The sequence below is a fragment of the Lutjanus erythropterus genome, chromosome 23 (genome assembly GCF_056507025.1).
Source record: "Lutjanus erythropterus isolate fLutEry1 chromosome 23, fLutEry1.hap2, whole genome shotgun sequence".
NCBI classification, from domain to species: Eukaryota; Metazoa; Chordata; class Actinopteri; order Lutjaniformes; family Lutjanidae; genus Lutjanus; species Lutjanus erythropterus.
The window spans coordinates 26231433-26251232 of NC_139339.1; the positions used below are offsets into that span (position 1 = coordinate 26231433).

The 19800-nt window shown below is 38.3% G+C and overlaps 3 protein-coding genes across 3 annotated transcripts; 2 read left to right on the plus strand and 1 right to left on the minus strand.

Annotated features, from left to right (window-relative positions):
- Nucleotides 1–374: 374 nt before the first annotated feature.
- LOC146306263 (uncharacterized) lies at nt 375–7904 on the plus strand. Its single transcript, XM_084712314.1, has 7 exons — nt 375–528; nt 3248–3369; nt 3466–3576; nt 5359–5412; nt 5891–6049; nt 6535–6657; nt 7645–7904. The coding sequence occupies exons 1-7, from the start codon at nt 522–524 to the stop codon at nt 7681–7683; spliced, it is 615 nt and encodes a 204-aa protein (XP_084568440.1). The 5' UTR covers nt 375–521; the 3' UTR covers nt 7684–7904.
- Nucleotides 7905–9350: 1446 nt separating this feature from the next.
- Nucleotides 9351–13202, minus strand: slx1b (SLX1 homolog B, structure-specific endonuclease subunit). The gene is made up of 5 exons (XM_084712715.1): nt 12666–13202; nt 12533–12584; nt 10717–11043; nt 10058–10273; nt 9351–9804 (listed from the first exon to the last, which is right to left on the minus strand). Exons 1-5 carry the CDS (start codon nt 12836–12838, stop codon nt 9775–9777), a joined length of 798 nt encoding a protein of 265 aa, XP_084568841.1. The 5' UTR covers nt 12839–13202; the 3' UTR covers nt 9351–9774.
- A 390-nt stretch (nt 13203–13592) lies between these two features.
- LOC146306265 (bolA-like protein 2) lies at nt 13593–16536 on the plus strand. The gene is made up of 4 exons (XM_084712716.1): nt 13593–13789; nt 14011–14075; nt 16090–16187; nt 16301–16536. Exons 2-4 carry the CDS (start codon nt 14013–14015, stop codon nt 16398–16400), a joined length of 261 nt encoding a protein of 86 aa, XP_084568842.1. The 5' UTR covers nt 13593–13789; nt 14011–14012; the 3' UTR covers nt 16401–16536.
- Nucleotides 16537–19800: the final 3264 nt, after the last annotated feature.

The following is a 19800-nucleotide window of genomic DNA, read 5'->3' on the forward strand; positions in this document are numbered from 1 at the left end:
TTGCTCATGATCTAATTTGATTTGCAGATCATATAGAGGCATCAGTATAAAAAACTGCTGCATACCCTTTTAGAAACTCTTTTTTAATTTAATATTATAGTCTTTTCCTTATGAGTGAAAATATACAAATTGTAATATTAATTAATGAACATATGCTTGTAATATCACAAGATGACTAGTGCATTATGAGTAGGCTATTCTGAGAGTTATGAAAATCTAAAAACTGGTCTCAACTAGTTTTAGCTGTTTTGTGCTAAATGACATTAGACTTCTGTACAACTGTTCATCAGTTAGCTCTCAGCCAATCGTGATGCCCGTTCCAACCAGCTGATGCTGTGACAGAGACCAGAGGAAGTGTGTAGTTGGAGTCATGTTGCAGGGACGGGGCGGAGGCGGGACTCGGTCAACAAAATCCACTGAGAAATTGCAAAACTTCCGATCTGCAGCCTGCGACCAACAGATAAAGACGATTAAACAAGGAAGACATCTGTGTGAGGAGTGATATCGGACTGATCGTGACCATGGCAGGTAAACAGACGATTTATTGATGCATGATTTCACATAGGGGGGTAAAAGTGAGGACGCTGCGCGTGAACTTAGATCCATGTTGTTTGTCCAGAGTGATGAAATCCAGATGTTTTCGCCTCGAGATACTGAAACGTACTTCATGCAACTGCAGTGCAACAACTTCTCTTTTCCACAATACTGGAGGAAGGTTTCACATCCTTTACTTCAGTTAGAGTACTAACCGCACTAAACTGCGTTCAAAACTTTACTGAAGTAAAAGTGTATGTTTGCAAAACAGGGGAGACTGGGGGCAGTTGGAACGTTTTTATATTTTTCTTCACAACTCAGATTTGAAATACACGAGTCATCTTTTGACACATGCAACATATATATGTGCACTTATTAATGACTAACTGGAGTTGGTTCCCAGATGCTGCACAGCAGCTGCACACTGCTCCCAACACTAGGATGAGGTTAAATGCACAGAATGAATTTGTACGATTGCCCTCTTGGTGGAGGACATTGTAACAGGCGTTGATGGTATATTAACTAGGGGTATAAGAAAATATCCAAAATATCAAGTAGCGCAATACTATGTTTTGTGTCCCCCGACCACAAGCAGCATTGCTATCCATCTTCATTCTTCTGATTCAATAAAAAGTTAACTTTTTATAACTCAAATGTTTTGCATATGGTGGTTTGTCCTTCACACATCACATTTTTCCTAAAATTATGTTTAAAATATATCAATATATCACCTTGCTGACAGTATCGCAATATATGTTGAATTGTGACCCCTGTATTGTGATGTGCATCGTATCACCAGATTCTTACCAGTATCTCAAATAAAAGCACAGAAAAGTAGGGGAGACCGGGGATGGTAGTAACACTTTTTGTTTGAGCATCATTAACTTAGTGGTTGTTCATGTAAGATCTCTCAAACTTGGGTAAACAGTACCAATATTTGTCTACTACAAATTAAATTTAATTGGATGTCTACTACACAAGTTATATGAGTTAATGTAAATGCACAGAGTACCGCTGTTGCAACCTGCCCCACTACTGGGTTGAGTTGTAACACCGAGCTGGGTATAGATGTAAAAAAAAATACAGTGTTCATACTTCTTTTGGCCTTAGATTTGCCAATTTGAATAAACTATCACAACTATCCCTGCCCCAAGTAGCCACTATATAGCTAATTGTCTAGCATGTGGGCTGAAGGAAGCATGAATGCAAAACATCAAATGAAATGAGAAAAACTTTTCTTTAGGTTATGTAAATCAAACCATTGAATCAAAAAATAATTCTGATTAAAAAAAGTTACTTTCTACTTGAAAATCTTTTTTTTGGTCTTGAAAGCCACAATGTTGCTCACAGAGACATGCTACTTTTTTTATGAGCTCAAAGATGAAATGGGAGTGTACCACATTGATGACATCACCAGAACACTTTTCTGATTGGCCAGACTGACAGTGTCACAGCGAGCCCAGTGTTACAACCCTCTCACACAGACAAACAAGGTGCTTAGCCATACACTAGGCCATGCTAAGATCTTATTGAATTTCTATATATCATTGGGTAGTTTAATCTACAACAATGCATCATATTCTATAAGATCATCATTTGTAGTGCCACTGTCCTATGACAGGTGACTATGTATCTCTAAAAAGTCAAGTTTTCATGAGCCTAGAAAGTCTTGCTTTGTGACAGCTAGTGCTAGTTCAGAGTGGGCGGACTGCTTCATCCTGGAAGCGCTGCTTGCAGTATTCTCAGGAACTGCTCCTCCGATTGGCTTCACACTTGACACTGCTCTCCCTTGGGTCCTCAGCAAAATGCCTGCCAGGTCAAGTGAGCTGGATGAACAGTTCTCAAGATATACAAAGAAAAATCATACACACATATACAGACAGACAGAGATTCCTTCCTTTATAGTTAGATGATACTGCTACAGCGCCACCTGTTGGCCAAATGGCACCAAATTTGTCACTGTCATGCAGACATCAACCATACCACAACCACATCTGGCAGACACGTGTAGGTACATGTCCGCCAGATGTGCACAAAGTGATCAGGAGATATGATAAGTTTTAGAATATTAGCTCTGCCCACAACATTTGAGCCAGCTTTGAGGGCCAGCTGTAGCAAAACGGTATGCAATAACAAAAATACATTAAAGAATTTTTTTCCAGCTTGGATCTGAGATGTTTTGTACCAAATTTGGTGCCAATTGTGCAAAATGTGTAGGAGAAGGAGTGAAAAAACAGATTTGTACAAAATTAAAAATGGCAAGAAATCAATTGAGACACAAATGGCATGGCTTATATGAATAGATTCATCTGTTGCCATAGTTTCCACGAAAAAAATGTTTCTGAAATTTATAGTTCAAAAGTTACAGGCCAAAGGGTAAAATTGTTTGCCATCCAGATGATGTCTTTTTCAGAGACAGCGTATTTCAGTGAGGCAATGTGAAGACACATTCTGCACGTTGCAACAGCGTGGCTTCATAACATGGCCGCTCCTGTAAAGTTTAGCATAGATAGACAGATTGTTCATCCGATCACCAGCCAAGTGTTTTTTGAAAGCTTTTCCAGACAGTTTCTAATGATGACTTCTGGGATGGTTCTGTGTAACAAAGTATCTGACGTATCAGGTTACTTTAGTTAGCTGCTTTTCCACTGCAGAGTTCTTGATAAATATCAACATATAACCCATGAGATGAAGAGCAGATTGTGTGTTTCAGATGAATCAATGGTTGTAGAGGAAGGCAACGGCCCAGCTCAGAGCCCTCTGGTGGCTGTGACCTTCCAGAGAGACGTCCACAGGAAACAGAAGTACCTGGAGGCTGAACCCAAAGCTCTGGGGGTACAGTGTGTGTCTGTGTGTGTGTGTTTTGATTAAAACTAAACTTTTCAAGAGATTTTGTGATCTTAATATTCAGTATTCTCTCTGTGGTCTCAGATCGCCCAGGTCGGTTTAAGTGCATATCAGATCATCTGTGTGGGTGTGTTTCTGGCCAATGACGTGAGCCGTGTTCAAACTGATGTACCATTCTTCATTTTATCTCTGCTGGTAAGAACATGGACAACTATTACTATGTGTGTACACATGTATATGAGTAACTGTATATATTGTTTTATTTTATATTTTATTCTATTCTTTTACTTATCTGAAAATACTCTTCTTTCGTTCATTCACATTGTTCAACGCTGCGTCGTATAATGATTGATCATTAAAGGAACAGTTCACCCCAAAATCAACATATTTACATATTTTTACCCTGGCTTGTAGAGCTATTTGTCCATCTAAATTTTTTGGGGTGAGTTGCAGAGTTTTGGAGATATTGGCCGTAGAGATGTCTGCCGTCTCTTCTTTGAAAAATTCCAAAGCAGCATCTCTTAGCCTAGGGCTATCCTTAACCCTGGGCTAAGAGTTAACCGTGGGCTAACTTAGCCCTCTTTCACACACAGATTGTTAAGTCAGGGTTAAGCAAAGCACCCAGTTGTATGATTCACACTGCACCTCTACTAGCCCTGGGTTACATGTCAGTTGGTGCACCAACTAATGTGAACATTTTAGAATGTTCTGTGACTACACCGTTCTTTTAGCCCCGTTTCTCACTAGTATTTTTAGCCCCGGGTTGAGTCGATTTTCAGGGGATAACCCCACAAACTCAGGGCTAACCCTGCTCTGGAGCAGGGCCAGCAAGCCCTATGCTAAAGTCAGGGATAGCCCACTTTGGAATGTTGTAGGATTGTGCCATTGTGAAAGCTCTCTTAGCCTGGGGCTAAGTGCAGTGTGAAAAGCCCTGGGTTTTTCACACTGCACTTAGCCGAGGGCTAAAAGCATTCTTAGAACCTTTGTAGCCACAGACCAAGAAAGATTTCAGACTGGCACATTCCAAATTGGGCTAACCCCCGACTTCAGCCTAGGCTCGATGGCCCTGTTCTGGAGTTAGCCCCAAGTTTGCAGGGTTACCCCCTGAAAATCATGTGAACACAGGGCTCAGAGGTTCCAGTGGGAAACAGGCCAAAAAGGTTTTAGAATGCTTTTAGCTTTGTCCAAGTGCACTGTGAAAAGCCCTAGAATATACGAATCAGGGCAAGCAAACCTTAGGTTATAGCCTAGGTCTGCCCGCTTTAGTGGCCTTTCACACTGCAGTTAACCCTGGGCTAAGAGCTTTTTTAGAACCTTTTTGACTCAGGCGAGGAAGGTTCCTCCTAGCCTGGGACTAAGAAAGCTTACCTGGTTTGCGGGATCATCCTCTGAAAATCGACTAAACTCTAGCTCAAGGCTATTGAAGGCTAGTCACGCAGCATTCTAGAAGGTAAACACACCTACAGACATTTAACTCAGAAGTTCAGTGTTAATCGTACAGCACAGGGCTAAGAGTATGCAGTGTGAAAATGTTTGAGTTGTGGACAAAACAAGACATTTGAGGACGTCACCTTGGGTTTTAGGAAACACTGACTGACAGTTTTCACTTTGTTTTCTGACATTTTATGGACCAAACAAGTTATCAATTACCTTAGAAAATAATCAACAGATTAATCAATTATATAAATATTCATTAGTTTCAGCCCTAGCATTTGAGGTAGTTCCCCCTTTAATAGCTCTGATTATATTAGGTCATTGCAGGCAATCTTACAGATCGATAAGCATATGATTTTTCCCTAATGTGATGAATTAGTGTGACTTGTAGAATCCATTTCAACCCTGGCTCAGAATTCAGATAATTTGTTCACATTTTGCCCTAATCCTCCTCCATATGATGCATTTTCAAAGCTTTTTGCAACTGTGCTGTAAACATGTGCTGAGCTTGTTGTGATTGTGTAAATTGTGTACTCTCCTCAGGTGGTGATAGCTGGGAGTGTGGCCATAGCAGCACAGAACCTCCACCTGCCAACGGTGAGTCACCTGACTGCAGAGCAGACGCCGACATGATCACCAGCAGCACATAAGCAATATGTGATAACAAATACAGATCCAGGCCAACTGCCCTCAGACCAGCAAACACAAACTAACAGGAGTGACCAGGAGAAATGAAGACAGTTGCACAATTGGACCGTTCCCGTAAGAAAAACAAGAAGTGCTCTCAGTCTCAGCCGTTTCCTGCATAAGTTGAGTCATATGAATCACTGTGAGAGAATGGAGCTGGTTGTTACACAAGTCCACTGAGCCTGTCAGTGGACATGTCCATTCAGGGTGTGGACACAATCAGCCATGTTGTCCCTCCTGTTCTGAAGAAGAAGTAGACAGCACTGGTTTCACAGTTTTTACAAACAATCGATCAGTTAATGAAGAAAATAATCAGTAGATGAATCCATAATGAAAATAATTGTTAGTTGTTAGTTGAACAACGTCTGTTGTCCTCTGTGTGTCTCAGCTGAGGGCCTGTCTGGGGATGCAGATTTTGGCCATCGGAGCGTCGCTCGCCAACATCATCATGTCCCTGGTTAAAATGGAGGATATGCCCTCTTTCTGCTGGAGTTATTACTATGACAACTTCACATTACATTATGGAGAAACATGTCATAAAATTGAGGTGAGTTGTTTGTTCTTTGGTCTGTTGAAGCTTTGGTTCCCAACCTGGGGTCTGGGCCCCAGAAACTCACAGGGGGTCCCCAAGACTTTGTCTGCTCTGAAGTCATCAAAATCAGATTTGCACATTTTAACTAAAATCACAATTTGTGCAAAAGTTTGTGTAAAACTCTATCAGCTACTTAGTAGGACACAACTCTGTGATTATGAATCATTTTTCTTCTTGGCAATAATGAGTGTGTGTAAGTTTTCTGTTGGGTTGTTGACCCAGGTATTAAATTACGCAATTATACTTTTCTTTGTTTTCAAAAAAAAAAAAAAAATTAATGAAAATGTTGGCTGTTTAAAGTTGTGTCCCAGATTTTGGTCAACTCCGTAAGATTTTTACAAAAGTATGATTTAATCAGGTGTAAAAAGGGGTCAGAAGAAGATGTCTTTCATCAGTCCAAACATAATTTCTACAGATCTTCTTTTTTTTCCTGCGTACAGAACACCCAGTCCCACTTTTATGCTGAGAGCATCATCATTGAGGTCGCTCTGTTGGCCATCTCCGCCACTCTGGCCGCCTACTGCTGCAAAGTGGTCAACTGCTGCGGGCCGGCGCCTAAGATGGTGAGTAAACACTGATGATAACTGCAGCAACTCAGCTGCAAAGGTTTTCTAGTTGTGTCACAATTCTACCAACCAAGTCTGGCTCTATCATGGAGGTACTAACAACTAAATCTATACCAACCACACACGGAAAACAGTGACTGAAAAGGGCTGCTGAATCTAGAAAGCAGACATGTGAAGTAACTAAGTATAAATGCTTCTTTACTGTGCCTAAGTAAAATTTTCAGGTATCTGTACTTTAATTGACAGCTTTTTATTTTTAGGACCGACATTTGAACACAAATATCTGTACTTTCTACTCCTTACATTTTCAAAACAGGCTTGTTACTTTACTTTTAACGCACCTGAGGGGAATTATTGATTATTTTTATTTTGCATAACCGCGTGCTGCCGTACCAACATCAAGACTGATTTTAACCTATCAGTGGATCAGACGACATAACAAGGTGAAAATGACACAAAAGATGTAACAAGAAAAAGACGTATAATTTATGATAAGATGAAATAAAAGTCATAACAAGACAGATACAATGGACATAGGACATATGTGACAAAACAAGACAAAAACAACATAACAAGATGAAAGTGATGTAACAAAACATCACAACACAAAGACGTAACAAGACGTAAACTGCATAAGACATAACAAGACAAGGATGTAAAGACAAAAACTGCATAAAGATGTAACAGGGTGAAAGTCACACAAAGCATGTAACAAGGTGAAAAGGTATTGTAATTTAAGATAAAAACGACATAAAAGACGTCATAAGACAAAACAAACAGAGAGAGACTGTTGTGGAGAAAAGGTGAGGTCAGTAGAAACGTCCTTCAATGGACGACTTTTTACTTTTATACTTTGGGTACATTTCAGAGCCTGTACTTTTTCAACAGGCCCTATAAAAAAAAAGTTTATGTTAACTTTAATTGTGTCAGTCAACCATTCTATGACTTCAATTTGTTCTTTTCCTTGTTTTCTCTCCCTCTCAGCCGGTGATCACTGTACAAGCGCCTCCTGTCCAACAGTGAGGAGACAAAGTAGACGAGCGCAGAAGCCACTTGTCCTGCTACGTACAAATGCTACACAAAATTAAATCAGCACTAATCAATATTTTTTATTTTAACAATGGATCTAATGTGTAAGATGACATGAGCCACTTCAAAGAGTTCAACTCTACAGTTTCCTTTCACCTCTTTTAGCTCAGTGTTTTGGTTCTCTGGTCCACAAACTCCAGTCTTAGAAAACCTCCTCTGTGACTAGCTGCTGAACATAGTGGAGCATTTAGCTTTTAGCTTTAGGAGATTTTTCTGAGGAGGTGGTGGAGACCAAAGCAGAGCTGAAAGAAAGTGAATATTGGACTTGATTCATTAGGTGGACACAAACAAGACTGAATGTTGGTGTGTGTCTGCTGGAGGTGTAAATGCAAATGTATGGAAGGGGATTAGTGGAGCGTGAAAAATTTGAGTTGCGAGCTTCTAAATTCTGACTTTAATCGCAAAGAGCTGGCTTTAAACTGAGAATAACATCAAGATTCTGACTCTCAGAATTCTGACTTTAAACTCAGAACTCAAATAATTTTTTCACATTTTTTCAGTTAGAATATTGAGAATAAAATCAGATTTCTGACTTAATCTCTTAATTTTAGACTTTGTTCTCAGAAGTCTGACTTAAATTCTTAGAATTCCTACTTAAATCTTGGAATTCTGACTTTAAAATCAGAACTTTCTTTTTTTTAATTTTTCAAATGTGGCCCTAATCCTCTTTCATACAAATGTTTGCCAACACGTTTGTCATAAAAACTTTATTTTGTAAATTTTGTTTGCAGCTTGTTCCACTGTACTCAAGTGGTAAAAAAAAAAATCAATGAATGCAGCTATAAGAAAGAACTTCAGTATTTTTAATAAAGTTGCAATGTCCTCACGCTTTCTTTTTTATCAGATATGTTATTTTATATGTACTCCTCTGTGTATGTATGTTTGATCATAGTCTATTTTTGTCAATTAAAATGTTACAGTGTCCTCATGGGACAAACACCCAAGATGTGAACAGAGAAACAGTATTATTTCTTCTTTTGAAGGTCCTCAGTAACTGAGATGACAAATAAACTTAAATTTTACAACATAAAACACAAGTCAAATCACAAATGAATGCACATAAATGCTTTTCTACTAATATTTTTGTTGAGATTGTTGGTCACTTTGTGATGATTAGACTCAAAATAATGCTTTACTGATGTGTCCTTTGTTACTGCAACTAACAACAATGAAGAATAAAAAGTTAACAAATGTAAAGGAGTTTTGATGGTGTTTTTCTTCGTGAAAGAAGTTTTAGAGGGTGTCTCATACACACCTTACAGGGACGTCTTTCCATATACTGGTCTTCTGTGTCTTTTAACTTTTACTGTATGTTTCCAGAGCGAGGGATCAATGTTGGATTTATCATGATTGTGTGGATAAAACAACATATTGTGATGATAATTAAGCATTTTTAAATAAGCACATTCAAACCTTGGGAAAGCTTTTTCCAAACTTTTCAGAGTTTGTATGAATCCTGCAAAAAGAACAAAAATCAGTTTCAGTGAGCAGACCAGTGTCTGTGCGTTCAGCTTAACTGTGGCAGAAAATGATGCTGCATGCACAGTACAAAACAATATTCTTTTATTTATCACACAATGCATTAAAAAGCGTTTTGCAATACATTAAACACATATATTAAAGCAGACAAGTTTAAAAAGATACTTCATGATCAGAATGATAAAAATTAAATGTCCTGGAGAGACGTTGATGAAAGAAGATTAGAGCCACGTGTCAAAGATTTCTTTGAATTCTGACCTGATGCTCAAAATGCTTTAAACTCACAACTCAAATTATTTTTTTAAGTCAGAATTCACAGATTTTTGTGATTAATTTGTGTTTAAGGTCATCTCAAAGAAATTCTTCCCATGTGGCCCTTCTCTTCCATAGATGTTGGACGTGTACACACTTCTGTCAAGTTGCTGTACATTCCTGTTCAGTTTGAAAAATCATATCATTAAACATAATCTGCACAATTCTCTTTCACGCTGTCATGTGGCACCACAGTTCATTAAGATGAAAATAAGTGCATTTTTGTGGACTCCCTCATATCTGCAGCTCATCTGCCCAGTGGCTCTGTAGGAGATCAGAGGAAAGAATTAGCAAAGAAATACAAAATGTCACCCATTGTTAGGACTGTATACTGAAAGGGTTTGTTTTTTACTCTTCAATTACCTCAAAAGTATATTTTAAAAGATCAAACTCTTCTAAAAAATGTGTGATGTATAAAGCAGGAAAGATTTAGGACACAGAGTGGTCGTAGTTGAAGCATTAAACGCACATATTTGCACATCCTCTCTAACTTCAATGTCACTGTCCAGTAACTCACTTGGGACGCAGACGGCGTGATCTCCTCCAGGTCTCCGAAGCAGCCGTGTTTGTGGCGGATGAGGCTCCCCCACAGGATAGAGCGCCGACAGGCCGGGCATTCGCCCTCCACCGGCAGGAGGTGGGACGGCTCTGACCTCAGGAAATGTTTGGCGAGGCAGGTCACATGACTGCTCATCCCGCAGGCCGGGTGGAAACAGCTCAGCTTTTCTGACACCTGAGGACAACAAGAGACAGAGTTGTATTAACTGTCAGTTCACTTCACTACACACAACCACCTACCTAACTAAGTAACTACCTACCTACCTAACACAGTAATAGGACTTGTTGTTTGGAAAAGGGCAGGCACTTTCAAAAAAAACTCTTGGCAGGTGATTGGATGAAAATATTCACATTTAAGAGGCTGAAATTTTTTTCTTAAAAAAATTACTCAAAAGAAATAATCAATTATCAAAATAGCTGATGATTAATTACATCATCAATTAATCACTGCAGCTCTAGTACCAACATACATGTGCACAGATAGTTCCAGCAGGTCACACTCTCCTAAATTAGCTCATTTTACAGCACAGTCTGTTTGTGTACAGGTTCCCAAAATGTTGAACTGCTCCTTTAAAAAGCACACATCACAAGTCATGAGACAGATGACAGAGCCTGTACCTTGAGCAGGCCTTTACAGAGGAAACACCTGGACGTCTGCTCCTCCTCCTCCTCCTCTCCTGCAGACGGCGGCAGCAGCGTCTTCTTGGCTCTCACGCTGCCGAAGGCGATGGGGATGTGCAGCGGCGGCTGCAGGCTGGGCTCAAAGTCCATCCTGTACTCCTGTTTGAGCCAGCGCGCCGTCAGCGGCAGCCTGTTCCACGGCGCCACCCGCAGCATGTTGGAGACCACGCGCCAGTGGAACTGCAGGCTCGACTCCTTCCTGGAGCGCCGAGAGACGTGGGAGAGACGCCTGGAGGAGTGAGGGTGCTGCCACGCCCACTCAAACTGATGAGGAGGAGAATTAGAATTATTCAGAGGTTAAAACAGAGTGTAAACATCAGGCACTGATGGGCTTTATAATACTACCTGGAAGTTACATACAAGACTAGGGCTAAAGATTATTTTATTATCAATTAATCTATCGACCATTTTCTTGATTAACTGGTTAAAAATGTTGATGAATGCTTTCCAAAGCCAAGATGACGTCCTCAAATGTCTTGTTTGGTGCATTACCTATAGACAGTTAGTCTACTGTCAGAGAGGAGTAAAGAAACCAGAAAATATTCACATTTAAGAAGCTGAAACCAGAGAATGTTTTCTTTGGAAATAGCTCAAAATGATTAATTGATTAATGGTTGCAGCTCTATTAAAGAACAATATAAATGAAAAAAAGGCATAATTTGCCACTGTATCATATGTGGCAAATATGCAGTGTAAGAAAAAGGATATCTATTGAATGTTTAAAGGAGCAATATTAAGCAAATGAGTGTGCAGAAATTAGTCCTGCAGTCCAAATAGTGAGTTGGAGCCACAGACTGTATATTAAATAGGTTGTAATCCTGTTTAATAAGCGATTTATGGTTAAAGTGAACTGTTTCCCCCCTCCCGTCCTCCCTAGACACAGCAGAGACAGGCAGGCTGCAGGAGCTCTGCAGGAACGCAGGATGCGTGTAGCCTCATACAGTGACAATAACAATTGAGGATGAGTCCTCCACTGTAAGTTGATCAGCTGTTCATAACTGTCAATTATCTGTCAATGTAAAGTTAAGACCATTATCCTGAAAACAAAAGCCCACTGCTCTGAAATAACACATTCTGGATGTTGAGTTAAGTGGCTGCCTGTCTCACTGCCTGCCAAACTCCATTAACATTTTGCTCAATTTAACAGTTATAAACATCTACACCTTCTTCAAGATTATTAATGATTTCTTACAACTCATAAACAGACACTTACTCATACGGCAATAAATCTGCATTAGTTTGAACTCTGATTTATGTGAAACAGATGTACAAAACAGTTATTTCGGTCCAGAATGGAAATTTCATACGACACCGTGGCTGCAGTGTTCATGTAGTATTTCAACTTAACACGTCTACTTGATCTCTGATGATACATCGTGGTCATTGTATGATTTATTACAAAAAATATATTTCTCCATTAAGGGAAATAATCTGAAACTGAATTTACTAAAGACTTAATAATACAGTACTAATAAATCTTGGGATCAATAGAGTTTTTTAAATAAGATTTCTAGGGGCACACAGATACATTTTATTTAGCAGCCTGACAGCTTCAGGTATGTTGATCTAAAGTCTGCAGAGCAACAAGAAACTATAGTGAGACAATTTGCCATTGTTTGAATTGCAGATTGTGGAATAACCAATGACTAACTTTTTTCATTTTTATTCTCACAACAATAGTCACATTTAATATAAATATCTTTGTTACAACATATTGTTCACTCGACACTTCAAACCCACAGATTTAACTTACCCTCAAGGCAGCAATATCAGAGGGAAATCCGTGAATAATGAGGACCATCTCCCTGAAAAACAAAGACACGCAGAATATCACTGATCACATACTGTCCATCATGCAGTAGGATGGTGCAGTAGTTAGATCTTACCATGGTCCTCTCCCACTGGTCCTCTTGGCTCCCCCTCGGTGCCGTCCAGCGTTGTGCTGTCCGATCCTGCGCTCAGGGTTCACTGTGAAGCCGATGTAAATACGGCCTTTAAATTTAGGATTGGTGCAGTAAAGCATGTACACACCGAAGAAACTCTCTACCTCCACTACCATTGTGGAGGAAAATCAGACGAGTGTTGTTATAAAGCTCTTTAATTAGCTAAACCACTACTTTAACATTAGATAGAACAGGAATGGAATAAGCTAGTCTAAATGTAAACATAAATTCAGCTGACTAGAGTAACAAAAAAGCCTAAATTACTTAAGGATATTAGCCAATTAAATGGCGGTAATACCGCCATTCTAGCGGTAATATTACTTAATTAAATATTTGCTCGTAATGAGATATTTTATACATTTTCATACAGTGGAGCGTCGCTGGCTTTCGTTATGTAAAAGTGTGTTTACGTTAGCATGTAAACGGTGACTGTCTCAGTAGTCCAAGAAACTGCCTGATACAAATTGTTTCGAAAGGACTTATTGTGTCTCGCTCTTAGTCTAATAAAAAAGCTCCCATTATAAATACCAACAATTGAAAACTGCTACATCTCAAATTAAGCGAATCTGAAATCTATATATTCGTTTACATGACATCACTATTAATATTTAGTTCGTCTTTCTCTACGGACGCCTAATATTATCATTGGCTACTTTAAAAATATGTCCCGCCTATCAAGTGTAAATACTGCTTCTGATTGGCCGTAGTTGTCATTGCCGCAATGTAATTGGAAATTTCTTTGGTCAGTTATAAGGTTAGTGACCACGACGGTCGTGTTTAGAAGGGAACTTCGGATCCGCGACATATCTCGCGTGAGTGGTCATTTTAACCCAAAGAACAATCTTTTCCGAAACTTAACTAGGCGTTATTGGTCCCTTAACCTACACAAAGTTTAACCATAACGTTGTTACTTTATAATTTGTCCAAGATGCGCACTGAAGAATGAACGCGTACATATCTCGCGAGAGTTTTGCAAATCGAGGGTTCCCTTGTATACACAATCAACGAGGACCCCTTCACGCACGGTGGGCGAAATAGCGAGAACATCATACAACACACAACCTTTGGTAATGCTAAACTTATAAATTAAAACTTAAGCCCACAATTGTGTTTCCACAGTGTTTTTAAGATGTAGAGAGTTTTTAAACCTGAATAACACTACAGTACCTATAGTGTCAGAGTGTCTTTCTCTTTCACCAGACTTCATTAGAAACCTGTCAAAATTAGCCGGTGTCTCACTGTAACAAACGCTGTACTAACACGACAGTGTCTGTTTTATTCATTGCAGACATGGCTGTAACTGCTGAACACATCCGGGATAAACTTATTAAAGAGCTCGCGGCAGTGCACGTGGTAAGTTCCTGTCTAGTATTTGTATGACATGTTCTCCTAGCTTAATGGGTGTGTGTGTGTGTGTGTGTGTTTGTCCTGCTGTTTAGTGAACAGAAGCAAATTACAACATCCATTCAAACAGTTTCCTGTTGTTGACGTTAGAGTGTTTATCTGTAAAACTACAAACATGGCGGAACATGATTTAATAGTTTTAATATATATATATATTTATATACACATATAGCACAAATTCACCCAGCTACAATTTGCCATGGTGCAGGTTTGTGTTTGTGTCACAATAGACCTTTTTCACGGCAGCCATATTGATAATGAAATATTAGGTGTTACCAATGATACTAATTAAGGTCCTGTTCCATTTAGTGTAGCAGAGCCTTTCCAATGACTCAGCATGCACAATAGCAGCATCCTGACTCTGTCAGAGCTGGAATGGACCCCTAATTAGTATCCTCAATCACATCTACCCTACGGAAAATGTCTGCTGTAGACCAGGTCTATAGTGTGATGGAAGAAGAGACAGATTTTTCTTTATAGAGATTTAATTGATATTTAATTGCCATTAGAGTTGAGAAGTGCTGTGTCATGGAGTGCAGGCTGATATGTAATTTGAATGTCACACAGCTGTCGGCCAGTTACTATAATATAATGGCCAACAAATAAAGCGCCACTAAATTGAATGATTTTTGAATGGAGTTTGGCAGACCCCTGACCAATCAAACAAAGTAGAACATAAAAATCTTCTGGTTCACAAGCTAGGGTTCCTGACCCCCACTAGGAATCACCAAAACATCTCTGGGGGTCATATGGTTGCTTTCTTGATTTTAAAGCACACCTTATTCAAACCAGCATCAGGAAGGTAAACAAAAACTTATGTAACAATATTTCCAATTTGCAGAACTCACAGAACACCACACTGTTTGGTTAGTGTCAAACTCCTGGGCCACATCAGCATTAGGTTTGCCGTCAAAGTGTATCTATATCACATAATTGCCTCTGCATTTGATTAATATTGTATTATTAATAATAATAAAAATCTACAACAATTATCTATTAAAAAATGAAATGGACAAAATTGTGTAAGACAAAGAAGACATACCAGCTTGTGTCCATTAAATACAAACGTGTTTACTTCGCTGTCTCATTAAATTGCCTCCACTCTGCATTAGGGCTGCAACTGATGTTTACTATCATCATCGATTAGTCTGTCCTTTATTTTCTCAATTAATCAATTATTGGTTTGGTCTGTAAAATGTCAGAAAATGGTGAAAAATGGTGATCACTGATTTCCAAAGCCCAAATTGACATCATCAAACGTTGTTATGTCCAAAACACAAAGTTATTCAGTTTACTGTCATAACAGGACTAAAGAAACCAGAAAATATTCACATTTTAGAAGCTGAACTCAAAGAATTTGGACATTTTTTATCAAAATAGTTGGTAATTGATTTAATAAACAATTAATCATTGCAGATCTACTCTGCATCAACTCTTGTTTTCTGTGACATTTTGTCTTGCTGCTACTACATCATATTTACATTATTAGTTAAAAGCATTTGCATAGAGTGCTGGAGACATACATGATGCAACTAGCTACTAAACGACTTCAGTGTACGTGAAAAGGGGATGCATTCTGGGTCATGTAGTTTATGGACACTATACTTCTGTAATGCAGTTTAAGGTTGTATTACATGAATTATATTCTTTGCAACTTGTCACAAGAAAATTTGAGTTGTCTCAACTTTATTTAAAGGTTAATTTTCTTGATGAGAGGAAAATAAAAACAATGAATTTGCCTTTTAACTCAGCCTAAATGCATTTGTGTCTCGTTTATCAAGTATTTAACGTACGTATGTATTAAGATAATATAAGGTGATGCAGAGATGGCAGTAAAAATGGTCAGGAACTGTTAATGCACAAGATTTAGTGCAGTATATAAATAAGCCATGTAGTGAGATAGAGCACATCATCACACATACAGTCATTCAGGATGAGAATGAGCTGACTGTTGTCTTTTCAGGATGTGGAGGACACGTCACCCAACAGATGTGCTGCCAGCTTCAAAGTCCTGGTGGTGTCGTCCCAGTTTGAGGGCAAACCACTGCTACAGAGACACAGGTACTACACACTGTGGTGACTGACACACACTGCATGATAACACTGTGGTTTCTTCATCACATTTAGCTCAACAGGTGAGACTGTATCCAGAGCTGTGTGTTGTGTTTTCACAGGATGGTGAACACGTGCCTCGCCGAGGAGCTGAAAGGGATCCACGCTTTTGAACAGAAGACCATCACGCCAGAACAGTGGGAGAAACAGAAAGCACAATGACACACACAATATCACACACACAATATCACACTCTCATCAGTAAAATTTCTACTGTGAAACAGGCCTTATACTCATCTGATCTGTGGAGAAAAATACAATAACTCTTCTGCATTTCCTGTAAATCTTCATTATTGATTCAAATGCTGTGCTGGCAATAAAACACTTGGATACGATTTATTGTCGTTAGTGTTTTGTTTTTGTTTTTTTTTGTTTTTTTCAGATCTGAAGACGACGAATTCAGAATTGAATCACTGTTTTGCTAACCTAAAATGTTAGTAATAGTTGAGATAATTTACTGTCCTTCTTTAGATAAACCTGAATCTTTGAGTTTTAGAAATTCACAGTAAGCTGTGAACCTCATCTGTCATGATTTTGGTGTCTAAAAATTAACTGGTATTAATTGAAAATATTACTATACTCTAAATATTAATATTATCACTTTCACTTTAATGAGATTACAAAATTTTTTAAAAATATTTTTTGCTTCTATAACTCAAAAATTTGAGTTTATCTAACAAAGAAAAGCAAAGGACTTCAGCAGCAGATTTCTAGTTGGTAAAACCTTTTGAAAACTCAAAAGTCTGACCTTGAAAATCTATTGCAACTTTTTCCGTTTTAAAGTCTGGATGTATATTTTACATATTGACACTGAATTGTTGTAAATTTCATTTTCTACTCTGTTAAATTTTTAAAAATTTTAAATTGTTAAATTTTAAAAAGGATTTCAGAGCAACTGGAGGAAAATCCACCATGAGAAGCAACTTAAACAAACCAAGAAGAAACAACCATGCAGAATCATGCTGTTTTTGGGATTGTTGCAGCCTAAACTGTCTGATCTCATGGCAGCTTTTCTAAAAAAAAAAAATTGTGACGCATGTTGCAGTGTTTTTTGGCATTTATTTTTTGCAATGAAATTGCAGGAACAAGTGAAAATTGCAAAAGAAAGTTTTGATTTTCTTGTATAATTTATTAAAATCAAAGGAAACTTGTTCCAGAGAGATTAAAACCACAGCCTGTTCTGAGTGTATCTTATGTAACCTCACCAAAAACGCTCAGGATTACAAAACTTCTAACAAATCTGTTTTATTTGTAGATGAGGAAGGTCACCTGGGGGTGTTTCACAGAGAAACTAAATCTGTTTTATCAGTCAAAAGACAAAATAGTAAAATATGAAAGTGCACAGTGTTGATAAATGTTGATAACAGTGACAAAGCTTCTGTTCTTTTCAGTAGCTGCGATGAAATAAAACTATATCAATGCAAAAAAAAATGTGAATAATTGTCTGGAGTGTACAGAGTTAAAAGCTCCTAAAAAAACAAATGACACATCTACACATCACCAGCAGGGTTTTGGTCCAGTGGAAGAGCAATAATAAATCAGTGTGTGTGTGTGTGTGTGTGTGTGTGATCCTTTTACCAGCTCTGACAACACATGAACACGTCTGTAATCAGGCAAACAACATGTGAGGATCAGGCACTGAATATAAATGAGACAAATACATTTAGAAGACAAATCATCACTGCAGAGCTCTGTGGGTTTGTTCCCTTGTTGCACATGTCTGCATATTGTGTGTGTGTGTGTTTTGAAGTGTATGAAGCCTCACACAGAGCTCAGAGGTCTCCATGAAGCGTTATTAAGAGCAGCAGACCCCCCTGCCTGTGTGCTGCTCAGGCCGACACATTACAGCTGTGAGCTTTGATCAGTCAGACTGTGGCTTTTTATAAACACACACACACACACACACACACACACACACACACACACACACACATCAGCTACCTGAGCCTGCGTCCACACACACTACATTTAAGATGCTGTTTCAGTTCCAGGTCATTTTTGTGGAGATCTCTGCCCCAAGTGATGGAAAATCAAATATAGAACAAAATATTTAGATTGAAATTATGGCTGGGTATTATGACTGAAAATGTATGTCACCGCATGATTTCATACATGGACAATAACGGTTTAAAATACAGTATGTAGTAGTATACCAGTATGTCTTTCTTTAAACTTCAACCTGTATTCTTCAACAGGAGTAGAGCTCTGGTATGAAATCTGCATGGCAGCTCTTACTGTACTCTGAACTGCATGGCTGCACATTAATCAAGCTTTTAGCAAAACTGCAATATGTCTGTCTGCAATTTTAAAATCGCAGGAGGTGCAATATTTGTTAATTTGTAAAAATGTTGATCAAAAAACTTTCTGTCCTGTCCTACACATCAGATTCTACAGACTTAAAAAGAACATCTTCAGTAGGCACAGATTCTGTCAAAAAACCCCTCTAATATCACAAATCATATGGCAATTATAATATCAGTCAAAATAATAACAATTAGATATGTTTTCAAAATCATTCAGCCCTACTTAACTGTATTATTGAGTCATCTTTCGCATAGAACAGATGTATTTTAAGAACATTTTAAGTGCAAAATGGAATCATAAATAGGAAAAAAAAAAACGTTTTCTCAGTCACCACCACTTATAACCACTGTCGTCTGACATGATTTGCAGATTATTGTTTTCTGCTTGTCTGATTTTTAAAACCTGACTCATGTCCATGTAACAGCAGTTGTTCCAGTCTTTTCTCTAGCTCCTCCTCCTCCTCTTTGTCGTGTGCACTGTAGTGAATTGTTAGAAACACGTATCTTCTTCTTTTTTGCTTGAGCAAAGTGAGGACTGTTCCACGGTGTCACAGTACAGTCAAAATTCATACTGTAAGGCAGATTTATACCAGTCAATTAGACCTGAGTGATATAACTGAAAAACCTGTCATGATAGTGAAGTTTCATATCAGTCAATCAATGATTATTGATCATGTCAGATACCTCGCTATTACAACAATATTGTAGGGATGAAGCATTATTGCAAGCACTATTGGGGGTTCTTTAAAGAAAACTGGTAGGACATGATTTGTCCCAGTTCTAGTTTTTATAGTGCTATAAACACATTATAATGCATTATAGACATAAGCATCACAGAAAGTTTTTGCTCATGTTCTATGGCTATCTAACAAAGGAAGAAAATGCCTTTACCCCTCCCCCATCCCTCCAATTTTGTCTTTTCTTTTTCATATATCTTCACTTTTAGGACTTATTAAAAAGTAAAAGTGAGTTCATAAGCTAATCAACTGTGGAATAAGCAGGTTAATGAAATGTCTGAGCAAATACCTGCAAAACTAAAGACATTACTTTTAATTTGGTTCATGCTGATTGGCAAATGTTAGCATGCTAACATGCTAAACGTAGACACTGTCCATGGTAAACATCAACTGTTCAACATTAGCGCTGCTGTTTTCAATCTGAACTCTAACTTAGCGTCTTTATGGCACTTTCACCCTAAAATTTCTATTCAAATCAAAATATAAATTCATCATTGTGCAAATCACAATGGTGAGAGCAGC